At 39.8% G+C, this 24369-nt stretch overlaps 1 protein-coding gene across 5 annotated transcripts in view; it reads left to right on the top strand.

The window, feature by feature from the left end:
- Window positions 1-813: 813 nt before the first annotated feature.
- The window catches only part of CHRDL1 (chordin like 1), a 115994-nt gene continuing 92438 nt past the window's right edge, over window positions 814-24369 (top strand). The window contains exons 1-2 of one of the 5 annotated variants that reach the window (XM_082447638.1): window positions 814-1482; window positions 5011-5159. In XM_082447638.1, coding sequence (XP_082303764.1) covers window positions 1331-1482; window positions 5011-5159 — 301 coding nt within the window. In that variant the 5' untranslated portion in view covers window positions 814-1330. The remainder of the gene's footprint in view (window positions 1483-5010; window positions 5160-24369) is intronic. The other 4 variants (XM_082447640.1, XM_082447636.1, XM_082447639.1 and 1 more) reach the window with 4 other exon arrangements.

Raw genomic sequence — 24369 nt, 5'->3', positions numbered from 1 at the left:
ACTACTATATATAAAATAGATAACTAATAAAGTCCTACTGTATAGCACAGGGAACTCTACTCAATACTCTGTAATGGCCTATATGGGAAAAGAATCTAAAAAAGAGTGGATATATGTATACATGTAACTGATTCACTTTGCTGTACATCTGAAAGTAACACAACATTGTAAATCAACTATACTCCAATAAAAAATTAATTAAAAAAAAAGTAATGAAGATGTATATGAAAGTGCTCTGTAAGCCATAACGTGGCATGTAGATGTTAGGAGTATCCATATTATGCAGTTCCACGTCGAAAAAAGCCCTGCAGCTCTCCTCTAAATTTAGGGGCTTAAATATAAATGGGTACTGTCTCTCAAGGCAACGCTTTCAGGCCCTTAGAGGATTCTGGTAATTCTTTGTAACTATACTTCATCGAATAAACACAAATTTGGACTAGTCTGTCCCAGGCTCACCAAGGCATCAGCAGCGCTATTGTGATTTCAAGGATGGGTTCTTGACCCAACTCAAAATCCTAAGGACTGTTAGAACGGTGATGGCTGTGGTGGGCCACTCTAAGTTCTCTTCAAGACACCTAACAGTTAGTGGAGGCCCTTTCCGTGGGGCTTAGGAGCCCTCTGTGGGCGAAAGCAGGTTTCTAAGTCGTCCCCTGTTCCTCCACACACACACCCATCTCCATCCTGCCTTTAAGGGCACCAACGCTTGGTCACTTCATTAGCCGCGACGTGGATCTGGGAGACGCCCGGAAATGATAAGCAGCCTGCTAGGGCATAATTTTCGAGGCCAACTCATCCTGCGTCCCGTGCACCGGCTCAGGACCAGGCCAGGTGCACGCAGAGAGGCCGTCGTGCGGGAGGAGAGGGGGTTGCGGGCTTCCAGCGGGGAAGTCAGAGGGTAGCCGGGGTCTTCAGGCCGCGCGCGAGCGGGGGGGAGCTCCTAGGTGCATCCAGCGCAGAGGTGGGTGGAGGGGCCGGAGGAGATGTGCGGTCCCTTTAAGACCCCAACGCTCGCTTAGCCGGAGGAGGGGGGTGCCGTGTGGGCGCTGCGTGATGGGAAAGTCGCCGGCTGAGCCTCACACTTTCTCCCGATTTCTTAACTTTCGGGTCGGGGGAGCGGGGAGAGAGCGGCGGTGCCGGGGCGGAGAAGGGGTGCGGGCTTGCAGCGGCTGCTTGCTCGCGGAATTCCCGCCCGCGCCGAGCGGCCGGCCTCTCGGGCCAAGTGGGGAGCGGGCGGCGGGCGGGCAGGTGGCCCCGGGCCGCCGCGCCCGCGCCTTGGCTCTGCCCCCGGGAGCCGAGCGAGCCGCTGTTCCCTCGTGGTGTGAGGGCGGTGATGTTTTTCCTCCCACCCACTTTTGAGTCCCCCCTCCCCCCTCGCGCGCACTCCAGCTCTCGCCACAACCTGCGAGTCCCCGTCCTCGGAGGAGCGCCCCGGGGAGCTCGGAGCGCTTGCACGCGTGGAAGACGGAGGAGGCCGGTGGCCAGGTCAGTGAGCGGTGTCCGGCGCCCGTTTCCCCTCCCTTCCTTTCCAGCCTTTGCACAGGTGGGCCGTCTTCCCCCAGGGCGCCCAGAACTTCCCCGACCTGCCACCCTAACCCGCTCTCCGCCGCAGCTGCCCGCGGCCCGGCTGGAGGTGGAACCCAGGGCGCCAGACCAAGGCAGGTCGGAGGGCCCCGGATTCGAACTCACCACTCGCCACTCTCGCTCGGCCTGCGTAGTTCCAGGCTCTGGAGCTGCGGGGAGGCCACTTGGGTAGCTAACTAACGGGTTTCTACGGTCCCCTTAGTGATCGCATGTGTCCCGAGCCTTTTGCTGGCTTGCTGAGGTGCCCTGGCCCCGTAGGTAGTTCATACGTGCTCAAGTTAACCAAGCAGGGCGGACTGGGCGAGGAGCTCCTCTATGCTCCCTCTGGACATCTGCCTCATTTTCCGGCCCGGACCACTGGGGTCTGGGCTGGAGACGCTAGGCTCGGGGAGCGACGCAGTGTTGCCAGAACTTAGGGCCTAGAAAGCCTGCCTTCTGGTCCCTGCCGGCCCTGCCACTAACTTTATGAGAATGGGCAATTGAGTTCTCTGGGCTCCAGGGTGCCCATTTTGAAGGTGGAGTTGTTGTGGGGAATAAAATGAAATGATAGATAGCAAAGGTGTTTTACAAGCCAAATGGCGGGGCATTGTTCTTCAGTCATAGCAGCGATGAAGGCATCTCGACTCAGACCAGAGAGACACCCTGGCCTGAAGCTGCCATTTTTCAGTGACAACCTACCACCAGTGAACCGAGCTTTTCTTGTTGGGTGGTAGACCGGGGAGAGGATTTTAGCTGATGGACACGGGCCTGAGAATCCAGTGTCTTCATGTTGTTTGTTGGAAAGAGAATTGTTACACTGGAGGCTGTCCCACAGATGATAGTGAATGTGAGATTGCAAGGGCATTGAAGCCTCTTGGCAGGATTAAAGAAACACTGTGGGTCCTGAAGAGCTGGCCGATGTGCTCATCCCTTAGCCTTCCTTTGGGAACGTCTCTGGTTCTGTTCTACCCAGGAGACCTCTCCTGTGAACCGACAGACCCCTGACACTTGATGGCCCAGATTGCCTTGCAGCCCCAGCCTGGCAAGGAGCCCTTGGTCCCTTTGCTTGATGCAAATGAACTTTGTGAATGCTTGTTTCACGGAGGCACCTTAATGGATACATTCCTTTAGGTTCTGACCTGTTTCTTTTTCTCTTGTAAAGCCCACTCACCCTCTCCCACTCTGCAGTGTTAGTCCCAGAGTTTTGTTTTCTTTGTTGTTTTCTTGTTGGGGCCTGGATGCCCCCAAAATATGTCAATGGCTACATTTCTAAGTAACCTGTAAAAGAGCCAGTGCAAGTTCAACGGCACAACGGCCTGTGTGAAGCAGACAGAGAGTTAATACCGAAATAACTCCAGTTAACTGGGTCAAAGTGTAATTTGAAAAATTAAGGACAGTTTGGCTCTTTGCAAGTGTAAGAGTCGGCATGCTTGCTGAGCAATGCTTGCTGGTGTTTATTGCTGCAGCCCCAACAAATGTCTTGAACTGCCCCCCTCCCCCAAAAGAAAAAGTTAAAGCGATAAAGAGGAATTGAACGGAGACCTGGGGAGGGAACTCTTCCAGGTTTATAGCTCTGCACAGAATACAAAGGCAGGACTTCAGGATCTTGTAAATCAGAAGTGATTATTTATAAAGAGATTCCTTTTCTGATGTTCTACATCCCAGCCGGGGAGGCCACACAGATGACAGGAACGCCAAAAGAGATTAATTGCTCTCTAGTCACCAACTTTTCTCTTTGCTCATACCATTAGTTGAGACCCAAGAAAAGCAAAAAAAATTCTAAGAGCCGTTTTCTTGCCAGCTTGAATTATGAGGCAATGCTACTGTTCACCGAATCACCCAACTATTGTACAAGAAAAACAACCCGGTTGGTTCTTGCATGGGGAGACCCGAAAACCGTGGTTTCAGAAATCCCCCCTGAGACCCATTGCGATTGTGATAAATTGGATTTCAGCGGTTAAAAAAAAAAAATCTTTCTCATTTGGAGGCTTGGGGGATAAGCTTATTAAAGTAGGCTCAGGAAGAGCCTCACTGGGATGAGGAACTGTGTTAAAGCGTTCGTGGAAATGATTTGCTTCAGTGGAACCTGGTAACTCTCAGAGGACAGAGGTAGACATTCCAGTGATTGAAGCTGGGCCAAAAGCTCACAGAGGGGACCAAGACACGAGAACCCAGGTCTTTGGAAGGCTAGGAGCATGTCCCAGGAGAATTTATCCTTGTTTAAGGAGCAGGGAGGACGTAGAGAGGCAGACCAGTTCTGCAAATCCTGGCTGATAGCATAACTTATTCTCTATGGACAGTTTTTCTTTGGTTGCGTACTCGTAATTTGAAACAATGGATTTTAAATTACCTGGCCAACTTCATAGCGTTTAAAGTAAGAGCTGTGGCATCCACATCATGGCCCAAAGACAATTCAGCTCTCCGGAATGATCATCTTGCATTCCATCCAGCTCGCTATACTCAATATTTAGGTTGGACCCTCTGAAAAGATCGTTGAGCTCAGTTCCCATCCAATGTTAACCCCAGATTGAAATGTGGTGTTTCTCGAATTATTTAAATATTTTCAAATCACCCATTGGAAGAGTTTTGCCAACTCTAAAGTCTATGGAAATGCCCTGTGTTTGGATATGAGCTATAGCAAACCTTCTGTGTTCTGAGGCTCAAAAGGTTTAAGATTTCCACCCCTTAGACTGGAAATGCATGTCTCCTATTTTTAAGAATTGTAGGTGCTTTTTTGATGGTCTTTTGCATGGTGATGCAATGTGAACACATTACCTGTTTAAGTTTGCCCACTATCCCTTAAAAATGGTCCATTTTAAATTTCCATTTCACAAGGGACTTCATGTGAGAGGAATATGCCTAAACCATTCAGGTGTTTAAATTGCATCCATTTGCTAATTACATCTATCTTTTCTAACATAAGTACCCAAACCGAAGATCCTTATAGATCTCATAGGAGACACAGAAGAAACATTGATCACTCGTGCCTCATCCCTGAAGGATTAATAATCACGGTAGTCTTGAAGCTAAGATCAGTTAACTTTCATTTCAGAAATTGTTTGGGTCACTGCCTATTATTTTTGTTTGCCAAAATGGCCATTTTGCAAACCCCAGTTTCCCTTTTCTCCCAAAGAAAATCTCTTGAGAAATCAACTTTAATTCCCTTAGAAATGAGGATTTCAAAATTTATTTTTACTTTCCTATGACTTGCCTGCAAGGATTTAGCCTCAGCGCTGGATAGGAACGTATGTTCATCCACTTGAATTTCTCCCCACAGTCTTTGCAAGACAGGAGAGGCAAGTTCTCTTTTCTTAGCAGAAAAACAATGCTTGCACTTATGTAAATTCTCCAGCACTTTTTCCCCAGCAAGTTAGGAGCCTAAGCATCAGAGATCTCCATCAGTTCCAGAGGATCTGTTCTAAGTCTTTTTTTCTGCTTTCTTCCCAACAGCTTGAGTACACAGGGCCCTGAAAGTTTCAAGTTGCCTTTTGCAGTGGCCAGAATGAGAAAAAAGTGGAAGATGGGAGGCATGAGATACATCTTCTCCTTGTTGCTGTTCTTTCTTTTCCTAGAAGGAAGCAAAACAGAGCAAGTAAAACGTAAGTGTCTTGAGTTTAAAAAACAAGATACTTTCTTGTAATTTCTTTGAAAATGTGATTATAATCTGAAGTGATTGTGATTTAGCCCAAATGTGGCCATGCCATTATTCTAAGAGAAGAAAGTGAATGTTACTGGTTTATGCCTGAGTTGGTAAAAGAATGAGAGCTTTGAATCGGGCTAACTAAATTTGGGGCTGTTTTTCTGATTATCATATAGTTTTCATCTCATAGAACACATGACACATTAGCCTATTTTCCTTTTCCTGTTCTAAACTGTACAAATCTCATTCCATTTTACGTAATTCTTGAAATATCTGACAGATGAGCTGGATTTTTTCCCAAATTTCAGACTCTTCAGCAAAGGTTTTCAGTTTATGAAAAAGAATAACACCGAAAAGAAAAAAGAAAAAAAAAAAGAAAAAAGTAAAGCAGGCTCTGCCTCTTCCCTTCTGAAAAACGAAGAAGGAAAAAACCTTCACATGAACTGGGTTGAGATGAAAAATCCTTTGAGGAAATTGAGATTCCAGGGACCGTGAGCAAATTGGATGCCATTTATTGAAAGGAACGTCCCCGCAAAGCCAGGGAATATTTCTAGAAAGTCAGCGATCCGTGTGATGGGCTGACACATTGGAGAAAGCAGAGTGGCAGGAAAGGGGGGTAATTAACCCACCTCGCAGCCACATTTGGGAGATTTATGAGTAACCGTTGACACCTCTGCTCTTGTTAGGAGCTTTCTGCTTGCCTTTGCCCACTGTGAGCCTCACCTTCTTTGGGCCACTTGCAGTCACCTCTGAGGTGGACCCTGGCCCTAAATTTGAAGGAAAAGCCATCGCTCTAGTTCCCCTTTTTGGCTGCATCAAAAGAAGCACAAAGTGGAACTGGTCCAAGAGGGGCATTCTCTGCTCCACTGAACTTATTCATGAGAAGGAACTGTGCAAATATGCTTGGTAGGAGCTGAAACAGCATCTGAAGCCCATCACTTAAACATTTATCTCCTTTATCAGCATAAGTTAAATATATCAGGCATGAGGCTTGCTGACAGGGAGAACAGTGCCAAACCTGTTCCATTGTTACCTGTGTTTCTGCCCCACTACGATTTTCATAGTAAAGTGAGTCTCCTTCCTGGGAGAAATAGTGCTTTTGATTAGGCTTTTAAACATGAGTAATCCGTGGTGATATCTAGTATGATCGAGGCACAGAAGGAAGTTTAGCAGGACACGGGATCAGTAAGGAAGCTTGGAAGCCTCTTCTCTTGCAGTCCTCAACCGACCTCCTTCTCCTTCTACTTGAATATGTAGTCGACCTCAGAACCCTCCTCTTCCGGAAGTCCTCCTTGATTTAAGTGGATATGATAGAAAAGTTGTCCATCTATTCTCAGCTAAGCTCACAAGCAGCTGGGCTTAAAAATCCTTCCTCTCTTAGGAAGAAACTTCCCTTCTGGACTTATTGGCAGCATGGGGAAGCTTGCAACTGTTAGAAGACCATCTCTTCTGGGAAGCCTTCCATATTCGTGAAGAACTGAGGAATATTGTCCATGCAACTTAGAGCTTAACTGACAAACCAAAGAAAAATATGATTGAAAAACGATTGACAGACCGCCAAAACTATCGCTGTCTGACATTTCCTACTGCTTATGAGTCTGTCCCAAGCCCCTTTGATGCTCAGTTGGTGTCAAAATGATTATGTAACAGATGGCCTAGGGGACCAGTTCTGGTCTAGTGTTTCAGGCTTATAGTCAGATAATGAGGCTAAGGTCATGGTCATTCCCTGAATGAGCCACTCAGCATCATTCTTTGTGGCCACACCCAAGCTAACCATCTCGAAGACATGTGCAAAGTTACCTCCACTAAAAGGAAACTCTCAAAGCATATGCCCTAGGTATGTTGCCTTGATACACACACACACACACACACACACACACACACACTCTACATGCGCAGAGATTTATATTACAGCTCTAAGAGAAGTTAGAAGCAGTGGGGAATGGTTACATAAATGATCCATGTAATGTACTATTATGCTACCATTCAAACACTGCTTATTGAAAATTTGATAGCCCGGGAAAATACTTGTATTAACTTATTTTAAAATTTCTTAAATTATAAAATTAATAATACTCGTTGTACAAAATCATATGAAAGTATCTGAACTTCATAAAGAACCTGTATCTCTCAACACCCATCCCACTCCCCAGGGATGACCGTTACTAATAGTTTGCTGTGTGTTCTTCCAAACTCTTTTCTCTGTGTGTTATAAAAACATATATAAATGTCTGTAGCGTTTTTTCTTTTACAAAAATTGGATATTATATGTATTTTTTTCTGTAACCTGCTTTTATTCAGCAGTGTGTCCAGGACATCCTTCCATGTCAGAACATTGCAGTGTAACAGTACCATATTCTTTCTAATGTCTACATAGTTCCCAATTATATGAGTGTGCCATGGTTTGTTTAACCAGTCCCTATTTGTAGATATTTAGGTTGTTTCCAGTTTTTGCTAATATTATAAGTAAGGCATTAATGGATGCCTTAAGGCACTTAGGCAAGTATTTGTGAGTAACTGTTAGGTCAAAGTGTATGTTCAGTTTTAATCTTGGTAAGAACTGTCAAATTTCCTTCAAAAAAAAGTTGTATCAATTTATGCTTCCACCATCTTTGTATGCATGTCCATTTGTAATTCCTTCACTGAAAGTATTATTAATCTTTGTATTTTAGGGCCAGTTTAATAGGGGAAATAATATTTCAGTTTTGTTGTGATATTTTCCTATTACTGGAGTATCTTTTCAATTATTTTTAATTCAATTGTATTTCTTCACTGAATTGGCTTTCATTTGGGTGCATGTCTTATTGATTTGCAAAAGCTTATTTATTAACATAACATCAAATGTTTTTATTAACTTTTGTATTTCACATATTATTTTCCCAGTCTGCCATTTGATTTAAACTTTGTATAAGTTGTACTTTCCCATACAGAAGTTTTAAATTTTCTTGTAGTCAGATCTGTCGTTCATTTCCTTTATGGCTGCCCTGTGCGGCACGCGGGATCTTAGTTCCCTGACCAGGGATTGAACCCGTGCCCCCTGCAGTGGAAGCCAGGAGTCCTAACCACTGGACCATGAGGGAATTCCCTCCCACTCCATATTCTTGTATTTTCTTCTACTGCTTCCATAGTTTGGGGTTTTACCCATAAGTCTCTGTTCTATCTGAAATTTATATTCATGCATGGTGTGCAATAGGGAACTAATTTTTTATCTCTGGGTGGTAGGTGCACGACTGTTACTTTTGTTCATTTTTGTACTTCTCTTTATTACAAAGTTTCCACAATTGGCAAATACTTCTTTTACAACAGGTAAAAGCCCTTTAAAGTAAAAGGACATCTTGTTTCCCATATTTCTACCGTCGAGTTCTAGAGAAGGGTATAGGTATGGGAGTGGAAGGCGTAAAAAGAGGTTTTTTTTTTTAATTAAAAAAAAAAACTAGAAAAACTTCAGGAAACATGTACGTGTAAGGTTAATAAAGCTTCCCGTCTCTCTTTGTTCCCTGATACCATTTTACGCAAGGAAGCCAAGGTTTTTGATTTTTCACGGGCTGGTTCGAGTGTAAGTTTCTAGGTCAAGGCAGATGCTCTTGTAGCCTGTTTGCTCTCCTGTTTTAGGCATCAGGGTGGAATGAGGGGGGATGCTGTTATGGTCAAAGATGCTCACTCAATTGGTGTAGAATCTGAGGAGGTCTGGAGAAAATGCTTTAATTGCAGAAAGCTGTTTGCACAAGGAAAAGTAGAAGTGGGTGCTACCACTTGCTAGTAGCTAATTAGCCAGAATTCCCTTGCTCTCACAGGAGGGAAAACAGGTTCAGGAACCCAGGAAATACTGACGGTGCATCCCAGTGGATGAATGAGCCATTTATGGCTTATATAAAAGTTTGTTACTGTCCAGAAGCCGCAAGGTTTGAGGTCTTTAGCCGGGATAAGGTCTTTGTGTAACTCCATTATGCTCTGTTGTTAAAGTTGTAGTCAAAAGAGGCCAGGAAGCTCTTTTGAAGTTCAAAGAAGCATAACATTCAGTGCTTAATATTCATGCAAATATAGGACAAACAGGCTGAAGGGTTTGCCTCTTTTGGCAATTCTGACTTAGGTAATGAACTATTGATCAAAGTGAGGTCGAAGAATTGAGTTGTTAAGAATATTCAATTACGTATTTCAAATGGACCAGCCTGTGCCAAGGCTGGCAGTCGTCCTGGGGAGAGACCATGGCCTTATGGAGCCTACCCAGCCTCTTTATTGTGAAAGCCAACGAGAAAGGCTTGAGTTTTGCACCTCTAGATTCTCACTTGGACGTTCGAGGTGATTTTTTTGACAAGAGAAAGAAGCTAGCAGAAGAGTAGACCCGTTGACATCTTAGGGGTTTAAATAGATGGAAGTAGAATAGATGAAGAATACCTTAAAATTAGATAGCTTAATGCTTTTCAAAGTATGTTCATAATTATTTTTTATACTGGGGGGGGGACCAGTGGGGTTGGGTATGGAAGCTCTGGAGTCCATGTAGATCCAAACCCCAGCTCCGTGACTTTCTTACTTCCCTTGGGAACGTTGCTTAATCTTTCCAGCTTTAGTGGTCTTATCAGTACAGTTGGGGAAATAATAGCACATTGACCGTCAGCATGGTCATTTGAAGAACTGGTGAGACTGCTCACACAGAGTGCTTTGCGACAGTGGCTGGCACACAGTCTTTAAAAAGTGGTAGCGATTCAAGTAACTCTCTTGCAAGCCAAATGATATGATCCCCTTAATTTTCAGATGAGAAACTTGAAACCCAATGAGGTCAAGTGACTTAGTACAAGGCCAGACAGCAAGTCCAAGGCAGCGCCAGAATGAAAACCCAGGTCTCCAAGTTCAGTGTTCTGTTCACTACACCAGTTTGTGTCTAGCAGTTCTCTGAGGAAGCCAGTGCATTCTCTTGAACAGAAGCCCAGTCCTTTGCACATGGCAGCCACTTAACACATGAGATGAACCGAGTAAATGAATAAAGAACTCTGTAACCAGAATTCCTAAGAGAGGCAGTATACTATTGGGGAGTTCAAAGACAGAGACTAGGGCTAAAGTTATTCTGGAACCTAAATAAGCTAAGCCAAAGGAAATTTGTGACGAAGGTTAAAAATATGTGCCTTTATGTCCACACGTCTTAGATTTCCCTGACTTCTCAGTAGGATTGGAATGTCCTCATAGTCTAATGGCGAGTGGACTGTGCTTTAAGTCAGGGGAACCTGGTTTCTGGTCAGTTCTGTTGCTTGCTGTGTGGTATTGGTTGAGTCATTCATGCTCTCTCTGAACTAAAGATTCTCTACTCTCTAACTGAGAGGAATTCTTGCTTTCTGGACAGCACACTAAAGGATGCCAGAATAGGGGTTGGGGAGGTGGGACAAGGGAAACCAAGGCTCTGGTTTTAGATACTTGGAGCACACCCGGACTTTTATCATTGACACAAGATTGTTGCAAAGAGTATTTTATTCATTTAAGATTTATAGCCTGCCTACTTCTAAAAAGATTAGATACAGGTTATATATGAAAGAATAGTTGCAAGATGACTTTTTAAAAGATGAAAAAAAAATGGAGGCAATCTGAGGAAAGTAGAAAGGGTAGATGTTCTGAACACCTGCTTTGGTACGTTATTCACATTCTAAATTGGCTTATGATTCCTGAAGAGATAAAAAGAGAAACTTTCCATTGGTGGGCAAGAGAAAATTACAGTTTCATCTATAGAGATTTATTTCCCACCTCCCACTTACTCAAACAGTATTAATGATGGGATGTTTGCATGAAGCACATTCTGGGTGGTACAAAGACACCAACTGTAACCTTAATTTCATAGAAGAGAGAAGAAGTGTGTTCGGCATTTCTTTATTAACCCTCTGTAAAGGAAGAGGGCAAGTATTAAATTTTAACTCAGTAAAAGTCTTTCTGTAAGTGCTAAGGAAAAGTGGTCCAGATATTTTAACTTTGGATGGTATAAGTTAATTGAAGGCTAGAACATGTAAATGTTATACAAATGGTTGTTTAATATGTCTACTAGACTGGATTGTCAATTATCAGATGCCCTAAGCAAAGTTTATATTAACGTGATTTTTTCTATTTAAAAACAGATGCTCATTTTTAAAAAAAAAATATACCTGAGACAACTCTTTATTTATTTATTTTTGGCTGTTGGGTCTTTGTTGCTGCACGTGGGCTTTCTCTGGTTGTGGCGAGCAGGGGCTGCTCTTCCTTGCGGGGTGCGGGCTTCTCATTGTGGTGGCTTCTCTTGCTGGTGGAGCATAGGCTCTAGGCGTGCAGGCTTCAGTAGTTGTGGTGCGTGGCCTTCAGTAGTTTTGCCTCGCGGGCTCTAGAGCTCAGGCTCAGTAGTTGTGGCGCACAGGGCTTAGCTGCTCTGCGGCATGTACGATCTTCCCGGACCAGGGCTCGAACCCGTGTTCCCTGCATTGGCAGGCGGATTTTTAACCACTGCACCACCAGGGAAGGCCCATATGCTCATTTTTTAACATTCAGAAGTACATAAAAGTATTAGGAAAACAAAAGTCATTGGTAATCTCAACATTTACGTTAATCATGGTTAATTGGCATATAGACTTCTAGTCTTTTTTTCTATGCTCAGCTGTACATACATATTATTTTATAAAAATGAAGCACTGTCTTGTAGTGAATTTGGTTTATTATGCCAATTAACGACTGATTCTCTAAAATGCACCTGTAGTGGAGATATAACTCATGTTGTCTAAAGCGAAAGCTGAATATTTTAGATGCCAGTTGCAGAACATGCAAAGTCGATTCTGTTGTGAAAAGTTCAAGAGCACAACTTGAATTCTTGACCAAGCAGAAAGTAAACCCCTTTTAGCAGAGACTTGTGCAGCTGAGGTGCTGATAGAAAAAACAATTTGTTTTTTTTCGAAGAAGAGCTTTGATTTTTGCCCAAAGTCCTATGCCAGATGACAAGTAAGAGATGATTTTAGCCAGAAAAATTATTCATATCAGGTTTCACCAGCTGAACAGCCTTTCTGTAAAAGGATCTCCCATAGCCTCATAGTAAAGACTAATGAGAATACCATCAAGTCCCAGTTATCCATGTTAATGGGAGATAGAAGGGCACAATGAATTGAAATTTCATGGAAAATCTCCATTTCTCAACTTAGCCAATAATGTCGCCTTGTTCAACTGTCAAACCTCTTTGAAATATGGACCCTTTTCTTCTCATTGAGTCTGCCCACCTGCTAATAGAAAAGCTAGTAGAAAAGGCTGGTAGTGGGAAGGCCATGCTGTGCATAGGCCACTCAATATATGTTAAGTTGAATTGATTTTGGACGAATGATCCAACAAATAGGAATAAGATAATTAACCCCCAGATAAAGAGGAATAAGCTGTATACTCAAAGTGAAGAACTTGGCTTTTTCCTGGCTTTCCTTTTTCATTGGCTTCCACAGCCTGGACGTGAAGTCTTAAAGCCCTGAGGAAATCTGACTGAGACTTCAATTCTAGAAACCCAATTTCCAGAGAAATAGGACCCTTTTATTCTGTAGTAACTACTACATCCTGCCCTTCCTCCATTCTGCTTCAAGTTTGATGAATGACAGAAGGAAAGTACTTGGGCTTTTAATTTTTCCTTCACTATTATAGTAGTCTTTTTTTAAAAAAAATAAATTCTTAAGGAATTTGTTTACTTGATTTGTCCTCTCATATAATGAACAGCAAAGATTCATCTCTCCCTTTCTACTGACTGTATGTGTTATAATAAAATAAATATTATTGTAATACTTACATGATGATGTGTCTACGGTAATAGCTCTTATCGAAAACAGCTCGTGGGAATATTTTCTTGCCTTTAGACTGGTGATGAAGTTATTGACCTTTTGACCTAGTCCTGGGTGCTAGACAGTAATGGTTAGGCAAAACATTGATGGCATAGTGGCACATCTCTGTTGTTTACTTTTTGTCATCATTGTTTCTGTTAACAGGGGCCCCTAAAGTAGCAGGGATTGCCACTTTTAATTAGGGCCAGCTGAACCATTTGAAAAATAACTATGATGATGCAGGTTGAAGGTCCATCTCAAATGTTAGTTGGAATTCCTTTGGGATCAAGTTCTACTCAACAGATACCATGAGTTAGTGGTAAGTCATGAATCCTCCAGCTGGTATCTCTCAGGTACTGGCAAGTGATAAGCTTACTTTTCTTGCCTATATCTCCTAGAAGTTGGCGAGGCATCATTGTTTCAATAAAATCAGCTCACTTGTGCTTCTTGTACAAGATGATATACTGGAACTTTAGGTGTGGTCAGTGATGCTGTGTAACTCATGAAATTCACTCCTGGGTGATGGCAGAAAGTTTTTAAAAGTTCAGACTTATAAGCATGTGCTGAAATGGACTTTATCGTAGTTTCTGAAAATTGATCATTGTTCGGTGTACTCATGGAGAGATCAGCTATAATTGTGCTAACCGCTCAATCTTGGACAGCCATGGTAAAAAAATGTCTTAAAGATTATATGTAATGAATGTAATTGCTATGTAATTGAAAAAAATCAGTGTCAGTAATTACAGAAGCATTGTTTAATAGCACCAGTGACGTTACTGTTTAGCTCCTTGTCTCTGCCTTCAGTTCCTGAATTTGCTCCTTCCAGGAATAAGTGGATTTCTGTCTGGGGCATAATTGGCAAAATCCCATGTTTCTGAGGTAATAGGACCAAGGTACTTGATGAAGACCATTATATTTGCATTTATGGTCGGGTTTCTCTCCAAAGTTAGTGTTTGAGTAAGATATTTTCATCCTCAAGATGCATAGCTTGTAAGACACTAGTATCGTAATATGAGATAAATGCCATGTGAGTATTATGAGGAAAGTGCTGATAGGTATAAAGAGAATGAAAAAGAACCTTTAGCTGGGGTACTCTTGTCTTCCCAACTAGATTTCATAGCCTTTGAAAGCATGGGCACTATTTCATACTTTATGATTTATCATTGAGATGGATACCAAAAAAATGCAAAATGAAGTCTGCCAGCTGTACCATCTCATATAATCTATTTGAGCATAACTTGACTTCACTACAGACAACACCTGATTCTTTAAAAGGTGAGCAAAGCTGTGTCTCAAAGGTAGGGTGGAAGGGTATTTTGAGAAAAAGTTAGGCAAGAATGTGTGGAAGCCCATTATTTTTCAAGTTCTAAAAGTGGGTGACATGCACCTTACAACCATGTAGCAAGACAGGCAAAATGCTATAGTGGTTCCAATCCTTGGCTCTGAGGCCAGACTATTGAGGTTTGAATTCCAGCTCCATACATTGACTAGTCATGTCAACTTAGGCAAGTTACCAAACCTCCCTGTGCCTCAGATTCCGCATCTGTAAAATGGGGCTAATAATGCGATCTACCTTGTAGGGTTGTGGTGAGAATTTAGTGAATTTATGGATGTGAAACCCTTAGAACAGAGCCTGGCTCATAGGAAGTGTTCAACAAATTTTGTTGTTGTTTTTGTTATTACTATTATCATCATTCTCATCTGGCTCTATGTTTTTCAGGACCTGGTTTCTTGGCTCCTTTTTACATTTATCATCTACTTCCTTAGCCTTTGAGCCAAATTTGAGCAGGAAAATTTAGATCACTCAGTTTCCCACATTGTCTAGCAATACTCTTTAGAGGCTGAATTTGGGGCAAACAGAATCTATTGGCTAAAGCAAGTTATTTGAATTATCTGTGGTTTTCATGAATAGTGGTGAGCTCGGGTATACTGAAAGGATCCATTTAATAGTGTCCATGAAATAACCTGTCTTAAAGATATTTCAGAGGAATGATAGCAACTTGCTTAAAAGGTATATGTAAAGAATACCCTCCTTGTGGCATCGCTGTATACTGTTCCTTTGGAAACAGACTTTCCTGCAAGTTAGAATCTTTAACAATTTGGATGTGAGTATTAAAAATATGTAAATGCACTTGAAACCCACTTTTTGATAGCATGTCTTATTTTAGTGCTTGCTTAATCTTTCAGGGGTCCTTATCTTTTATTATCCCATTTCTTTTTCGTCAAGAAAGGAATAAATCACACAGCCATGTAGATCACATCGCTGATAATGAAAGCTCATCCAATTTCATATTTTTAGTAGGTAGATCTGATGTCAACTTCTGAGTGAGCTAATTATTTCTGACAGAATAATCCAGAATCAAATACATAATACACAAGCTTCCATCTTAATTTGCGATGCGGATTTAAATCGACAAAGTAATTTCTAGCTTACCTCCATCCAAGGTAAGTGGCTGAAGAACTATACAAGTAAGACAATTTATGCTAGCCTAATAATGCCACTTAAGTAGGCTCCTTCATGGATTTTCTTCTAAGCATATACTCAGATTCTTTTTGAAATGTCTAGATAAGTTGTATATATGAAATACAAATAACTTAGGTGTTTGTCATTTAGATTATAAATTTATTATAGAGAAACAGTCATTCTCCTCTCACCAACATGTGGAAGTTTGCAAAAGGTGCCTCATTTAGATGTTTGTTTTGGGAAATTCGTGATTGTCTCTCCTCAGTTAAAGATGCAGGGATTGTTAAAAATCTTTCCTACTCCATTCTAGAACACCATGGAGCAGAAGTCTAATTTGTGTGTGTACCAAGAAAATTGTATTCCTAAGACTTGGCTGAAAAATATACAAGTTATATCTACAAAGTAATTTTGATTTTTCTGAGTTCTTTTAATTAATAAATGGCTTTGAGCACTTGCATTTAGTCCAGGAGTATAGCTTAATATAACAATATTAATAATAATAATGGTAATATCATAAAAGGGGAAATAAAAAGTTACTAGAAATGAATATGTATTCAACCTTCCTGATAAAGAAAAAAAGAAATGTTGTTTCCACTTCCCTCACCAAATTTGCAAAGTTTTAAGCAATTAAAATATCCTGTGTTCGACATTTTCACACACTGCAATTGGAAAATAAATTAGTGTAGCTTCTCTGGAAGGCAGCTTGACAATGTAGATCAGGAGTTTAAAAGCATTGAAAACCTTTGACCCAATAAATCTACTTCCAAGGATTTATATTAAGAAAATAACCAGTATTGCATACACTGGTTTATATCCAAGAATATATATATTTTTAATTTATTTATATTTTGGCCACACCGCATGGCATGTGGGATCTTAGTTCCCTGACCAGGGATCGAACCCGGGCCCCCTGCAGTGGAAGTGCAGAGCCTTAACCACTGGACTGCCAGGGAAGTCCTTATATACGAGGATATTTTTCATGGAATTTTTTTAAAAAGAAAGAGAAGGAAACAATTTGATACCCCCCAATAGGGGATGGGTTAAGAAATTATGGTTCAACTGTGTTAGTGGAGAATCATGTTACTAGGCATGTGGTATGGGGGAAATATTTAATGGCACAAAAAGGTCCACAATGTGTTAATTTTAGAATGTAGTTTACAAAATGTATTGGGTTGGCCAAATAGTTCGTTCAGGTTTTCCCATAATGGAAAAACTGTAATGGGAAAATGGAACGAACTTTTTGGCCAACCCAATATATTGTATATGCTGTTAATTTTATAATAAAAAACTTTATACACCTTTATGCACAGAAAAGAGACTAGAGACTAGAAAGAACTTCCAGTTTTTGGTCTGACATGTAAAGAGTTTCGAAGTTGTCACTCCCGTAAGCAAAAAGCTTAAGGAAGTGAAAATCAACAACTCCTCTTAAATGAATCAGAAAATTGAGGTCACAGGGCAAACTGCCTTGTGTTTTTTACTCTGAAAACTGGAAAGACAGGCTAATACAGTTACCACTGCTGGATCCTGGTAGGAGCACTTAGCAGGTAATTGACTAATTGCTGGCAAAGGAGCATGTTCTAGCTTGGGAGAGAAAAACTCTTTCTTCATGAGTTTTACCTCCAGGATCCCCACCAGGTTCTCAGGTTTGGTGAAAAATTCCTAACTGTTTCAGGTAGAGGAGGGAAAAGGTAACCATTTTGAAATAAGCCCAGAGCTCTTTGTTCTCCATAACTAAGGCCTGGCCTCAAGGGAAGTGATTTTACCAGAGCCTAACTGATTTTTTTTTAATAAATTTATTTATTTATTTATTTTTATTTTTTTTGACTGCGTTGGGTCTTTGTTGCTGCATGGGGGCTTTCTCTAGCTGCGGCAAGCGGGGGCTACTCCTTGTTCTGGTGCATGGGCTTCTCCTTGCAGTGGCTTCTCTTGTTGCAGGGCACACGCTCTAGGCACACGGGCTTCAGTAGTTGTGGCACGTGGGCTCAGTAGTTGTGGCATGTGGGCTCAGTAGTTGTGTCTCGCGGGCTCTAGAGCACAGGCTCAGTAGTTGTGGTGCACAGGCTTAGTTGCTCCGTGGCATGTGGGATCTTCCCAGCCCAGGGCTCGAACCCATGTCCCCTGCATTGGCAGGCGGATTCTTAATCACTGCGCCACCAGTGAAGTCCCTGATTTGGGCTTTATCAGAGCCTAACCAACCTGGAAGAAGGACTATATACCCAACTCCACTAACTGTCCTGTCTCACCTACATTGAAGGGGAGGAGCAAAGTTAATTAGCACTTTTGAAGGTCACAGCTCAGGGACATGGATCACTAAAAGACTGAGAGCTAATTATACAATTATAGAACACTTCTCCTTCCCCCACAATTTACTACCACATCAATTGGAGTCCTGTATAATAACAGGAGATTGAAAGGACTGCAAGCCTTAGACACTATTTAAGAAGGAGAACTAGGGAAACCCAAAAACAGTGGGGGGGATAAACAAAGACACTAGGCAAATTTTAGCCTCTGACACCATGGCTACAAAAAAACAGTAAAATTAGCCTAACTCCTAACTAGATTAACAGAGAATCTCACACTAATGCTCTACTTACCTCAGTTACTTTTCCCCAGTACATCGTGTCCAACTTGCAACAAAAAATTACGAGGCATGCTAAAAGACAAAAAAATCAATCTGAAGAGAAAAATCAAGCATCAGAACCAGGCTCAGATATGGCAGATATTTTGAAATTATCAGACTTGGAATTTAAAATAAATAAGATTAAGGTACTAAGAACTCTAATGAAAGAAGTAGGCAAAATGTAAGAGTACATGGGCAATGTAAAGAGAGAGATGAAAACTCTAAGAAACAATCAAAAGGAAATGTGAGAAATCAAAAACACTGTAACAGAAATGAAGAATTCTTTTGATGAGCTCATCAGTACACTGGCCATGACTGAAGAAAGAATCAGTGAGCTAAAGATATGCCAAGAGAAACTTCCCAAGCTGAAAAAAAAAATTTAAAAAATTCAACAGAATAGTCAAGAACTGTGGGAAAATTACAAAAGGTGTAACGTGTATGTAACAGGAATACCAGAAGGAGAGGAGAAAGGAGCAAAGGAAATATTTGAAGTAATAATGGCTGAGAATTTTCCAAAAGCAATGACAAACAGCAAAGCACAGATCCAGGGAGCTCAGAGAACACAAACCAAGATAAATATGAGAAAACCTACACCTAGGCATATCATATTTAAACTACAGAAAATCCAAGACAAGGAGAACATCTTGAAAGATGCCAGAGAATTTATGTCATAGAGTGTTCTGCCTTTGTTTCCCTCTAAGAGTTTTATAGTGTCTGGCCTTACATTTAGATCTTTAATCCATTTTGAGTTTATTTTTGTGTATGGTGTTAGGTAGTGTTCTAATTTCATTCTTTTACATGTAGTTGTCCAGTTTTCCCAGCACCACTTATTGAAGAGGCTGTCTTTTCTCCATTGTATATTCTTGCCTCCTTTATCAAAAATAAGGGGACCATATGTGCGTGGGTTTATCTCTGGGCTTTCTATCCTGTTCCATTGGTCTATATTGCTCTTTTTGTGCCAGTACCATACTGTCTTGATGACTGTAGCTTTGTAGTATAGTCTGAAGTCCGGGAACCTGATTCCTCCAGCTCCGTTTTTCTTTCTCAAGATTGCTTTGGCTATTCGGGGTCTTTTACGTTTCCATACAAATTGTGAAATTTTTGGTTCTAGTTCTGAGAAAAATGCCATTGGTAGTTTGAGAGGGATTGTGTTGAATCTGTAGGTTGCTTTGGGTAGTATAGTCATTTTCACAATGTTGATTCTTCCAATCCAAGAACATGGTATATCTCTCCATCTGTTTGTATCATCTTTAATTTCTTTCATCAGTGTCTTATAATTTTCTGCATACAGGTCTTTTGTCTCCTTAGGTAGGTTTATTCCTAGGTATTTCATTCTTTTTGTTGCAGTGGTAAATGGGAGTGTTTCCTTAATTTCTCTTTCAGATTTTTCATCATTCGTGTATAGGAATGCAAGAGATTTCTGTGCATTAATTTTGTATCCTGCTACTTTACCAAATTCATTGATTACCTCTAGTAGTTTTCTGGTAGCATCTTTAGGATTCTCTATATGTATTATCGTGTCATTTGCAAACAGTGACAGCTTTACTTCTTCTTTTCCAATTTGGATTCCTTTTATTTCTTTTTCTTCCCTGATTGCTGTGGCTAAAACTTCTAAAACTGTAGAAAACTATAGACCCAACACAGCCATAAATAAATAAATAAATAAATAAATAAGTAAATAAGTAAATAAATAAATAAATTTATTTAAAAAAAAATAAATTGTTGAAAGAAAAAATCCACCAACCTAGAATTCTGTATCCAGCAAAACTGTCCTTCAAAAGTGTATGAGACTTAGGTTGCTTCCATGTCCTGGCTATTGTAAATAGAGCTGCAATGAACATTTTGGTACATGACTCTTTTTGAATTATGGTTTTCTCAGGGTATATGCCCGGTAGTGGGATTGCTGGGTCGTATGGTAGTTCTATTTTTAGTTTTTTAAGGAACCTCCATACTGTTCTCCATAGTGGCTGTATCAATTTACATTCCCACCAACAGTGCAAGAGTGTTCCCTTTTCTCCACACCCTCTCCAGCATTTATTGTTTCTAGATTTTTTGATGATGGCCATTCTGACCGGTGTGAGATGATACCTCATTGTAGTTTTGATTTGCATTTCTCTAATGATTAATGATGTTGAGCATTCTTTCATGTGTCTGTTGGCAATCTGTATATCTTCTAGTGGCAAGACGGGAATAAAGACACAGACCTACTAGAGAATGGACTTGAGGATATGGGGAGGGGGAGGGGTGAGATGTGACAGGATGAGAGAGTGTCGTGGACATATATACACTACCAAATGTAAAATAGATAGCTAGTGGGAAGCAGCCGCATAGCACAGGGATATCAGCTCGGTGCTTTGTGACCACCTAGAGGGGTGGGATAGGGAGGGTGGGAGGGAGGGAGATGCAAGAGGGAAGAGATATGGGAACATATGTATATGTATAACTGATTCACTTTGTTATAAAGCAGAAACTAACACACCATTGTAAAGCAATTATACTTCAATAAAGATGTTTAAAAAAAAGTGTATGAGAAATACAGATTTTCTCAGACAAACAGAAATTGAAGGAAATTTTCACCAGTCAACTTGCCTTGCAAGAAATGTTAAAAGAAATTCTTCAGGAAAAAGGAAAATAATATACGTTAGAAACTCAGATCTGTATAAAGAAAGGAAGAGTGTTAGAGAAGGAATAAATGAAGGTAAGAAAAAATCTTTTATTTTTCTTATTCTTAATTCATCTAACAGAATAAAGTTTGTTCAAAATAATAATAGCAACAGTGTACTGAGTGATTATAGTTGATGGAAATGTGAAATGAATGACAACGATTTTATAAAGAATGGGAGAGAGGAATTGGGAATACTCTACTATAAAGTACCTGCAGTAGCTGTGAAGCAGTATAGTGTTATTTGAAAGTGTATTTAGATTAGTGTAAATGTGTACTGTAAACTCTAGGACTACTACTAAATTTAAAAAATAAGTATTATTGATATGCTAAGAGAAGAGAGAAAATAGAATAATAGAAAATACTCAAATAAAGCCAGAGAAAGCAGGAAAAGAGTGGAATACACACACACACAAAGAAAAAAAAATCAAGGGAAATGAATAGAAAATAATTACAAATATGGTCAGTTTTAATCCAACTGTATCAATAATCACTTTAAATGTGAATGGTCTACATACACCAATTAAAAGACAGACTATCAAAGTGGATTATAAAAAAACAAGACCCAACTATATGTTGTCTACAAGAAACACACTTTAAATGTAAAGATATATATAGATTAAAAGTCAAGGGATGGAAAAAGATATAGCATGCTAACACATAGTAATCAAAAGAAAGTGGGAGTAACTATATTACTTTCAGACAAAGTAGACTTCAGAGCAAGGAAAATTATGTGTATACCTAACAGAGCATTAAAATATGTGACACAAAAACTGACAGAACTGCAAGAAGATACAGACAAATCCACTATTATAATTAGAGACTTTTACACCCCTCTATTAGTAATTAACAGGATCCAGCAGGCAGAAAATCAGTAATGGTATAGTTAAACTGAACCACGCCATCAATCAACTGGATCTAATTGTCATCTACAGAGTATTTCATCCAACAACAGTAGAATACACATTCTTCTCAAGCTCACATGAAACATTCACCAAAATAGACCACATTCATGGGTCATAAAACACACCTTAACAAATTTATAAGAATATAAATTATACAAAGTATGCTCTCAGAACACACTGCAATTAAACTAAAAATCAGTAACAGGAAGATACCTGTAAAATCTCAAAATATTTAGAGATTAAACAATATACTTCCAAATAGCACATAGGTCAAAGAAGTCTCAAGTGAAGTTTCAAAATATTTTGTATTATATGAAAATAAAAATATAATTCATAAAAATTCATGGGATATAGTGAAAGCAGTGCTTAGAGGGAAATTTATAGCATAGAATTAATATATTAGGGAAAAAGAAGACCTAATGTCAATAATCTAAGCTTCCACCTTAGAAAACTAGAAAAAGAAGAGCAAATCAAACCCAAAGTAAGCAGAAGAAAAGAAATTTTAAAAAATTAAAGCAGAAATCAATGAAAGTGAACCAGGAAAACAATAGAGAAAAATCAATGAAGCCAAAAACTAGTTCTTTGAAAAGATCAATAAAATAGATAAACCTCTAGTCAGGTTAGCTAAGAAAAAGAGAGAGAAGGCACAAATTACTAATATCAGAAATGAAAGAAAGGCCATCACTACTACCAAAAGCATAATAAAAAATATTATGAACAACTCCATGCCATCATTGTGATAACTTAGGAAGAAACTTACCAATACCTGGGAAGATACAACCAACCAAAACTCACACAAGAAGAAATAGACAATCTGAATAGGCTTATATCTGTTAAAGAAATTAACAATCTTCCAAAACAGAAAGCACCACGCCCAGATGATGTACTGGTGAATTTTACCAAACATTTAAGGAAGAAATAATACCAGTACTACTCTACAATCGGTTTCAGAAGATAGAAGCAGAGAGAACATTCTCTAACTCATTCTATGAGACCAGTATTACTCTAAGACCAAAACCAGACAAAGACATGATAAGAAAGGAAAACTGCAGAGTAATATCTCCCATGCCCAAATCCTCAACAAAATTTTAGCAAATTGAATCAAACAATGTAGGACAAATCCAGTCAAGTGGGATTTATTCCAGGTATGCAAGGCTGTTTCATCATTCAAAAATCAATTAATGTAATCTATCACATCAATAGGCTAAAAAGGAAAAACTACAGGATGATATCAATAGATGCAAAAAAGCCATTTAACAAAAGCCAACACTATACAGCAAACGAGAAATAGAGGGGGACTTCTTCAACTTCATAAAGACCATCTATAAAAAAATCTACAGCTAATACCACACTTAATGGAGAGAAGCTGTATGTTTTGCCCCTAAGATCAAGAACAAGGCAATGGTGTCCTCTCTCACCATTCCTATTCAGTGTTGTACTGGAAGTCCTAACTAATGCAGTAAGGTGGGAAATGGAAATAAAGTGTATACATATTTGGAAGGAAGAAATAAAACTACCTTTGCTAGCAGATGACATGATTATTTTAAAAATCCCAAAGAATCAACCAAAACACCCTCCTAAAATTAACAAGCAATTATAGGAAGGTTTAAGGATATGAGGTTAATATATGAAAGTCAGTTGTTTTCCTATATACTATCAATGAACAATTGGAATTTGTAATTAAAAACAATACCATTTACATTAGCACCAAAAAATGAAATACTTAGGTATAAATTTAGCATAATGTGTATAAGATCTATATGAGGAAAACTACAAAACTCTCAGGAAAGAAATCAAATAACTGGAAAGAGATTCCATGTTCATGGATAGAAAGACTCAGTATTGTTAAGATACCAGTACTTCATGACTTGATCTATAGATTCAATACAATACCATTCAAAATCCCAGCAATTTACTTTATGGAAATCAACAAAGGAGCTCTGAAGTTTATATGGAAAGGCAAAAGACCCAAAATTGCCAACACAATATTGAAGAACATCAACAAAGTTAGAGAACTGCAACTACCCAACTTCAAGACTTGCTATGAAGCTATAGTAATTAAGACAATGTGATGTTGTTGAAAGAATAGACAAATGGATCAGTGGAGCATAGCCCAGAAATAGACCCACACAAATATAGTCAACTGATCTTCAACAAAAGGAGCAAGGACAATTCATTGGAAAAAGGATACTCTTTTCAACAAATGGTACTGGAACAACTAGACATCTGCATGCAAAAAATGACCATAAAAAATAACTTACAAAGTGGATCAAAGACCTAAAATGCAAAACTATAAAACTTCCAGAAAGTAACATAGGAGAAAATCTAGGTGACCTTGGGTTTGTTAATGAGATTTCAGATACAACAAAAGTGTGCTCCATGAAAGAAAAAATTGATAAACTGGACTTTATTACAAGTGAAAAATTCTGCTGTGCCAAAGACACTGTTAAGAGAGTGAAAAGACAAGCCACAGACTGAGGGAAAATATTTGCAAAATGCAGATCTGATAGAGGATTTGTACTGAAAATATACAAGTAACTCTTAAAACTCAGCAATAAGAAAATGAACAATGCAATTAATAAATGGGCAAAAGAGCTAAACAGATACCTCACCAAAGAAGATACATACATGGCAAACAAGTATATGAAAAGATGCTCAATTTCAAATGTCATTAGGGAATTGCAAATTAAAACAACAAATGAGATACCACTGCACACCTATTAGA

The sequence above is a fragment of the Balaenoptera physalus genome (genome assembly GCF_965194825.1).
Source record: "Balaenoptera physalus genome assembly, chromosome: X".
NCBI classification, from domain to species: Eukaryota; Metazoa; Chordata; class Mammalia; order Artiodactyla; family Balaenopteridae; genus Balaenoptera; species Balaenoptera physalus.
The sequence above is the reverse complement of the archived record's forward strand: the minus strand, read 5'-3'. Positions and strand labels throughout refer to the sequence as shown.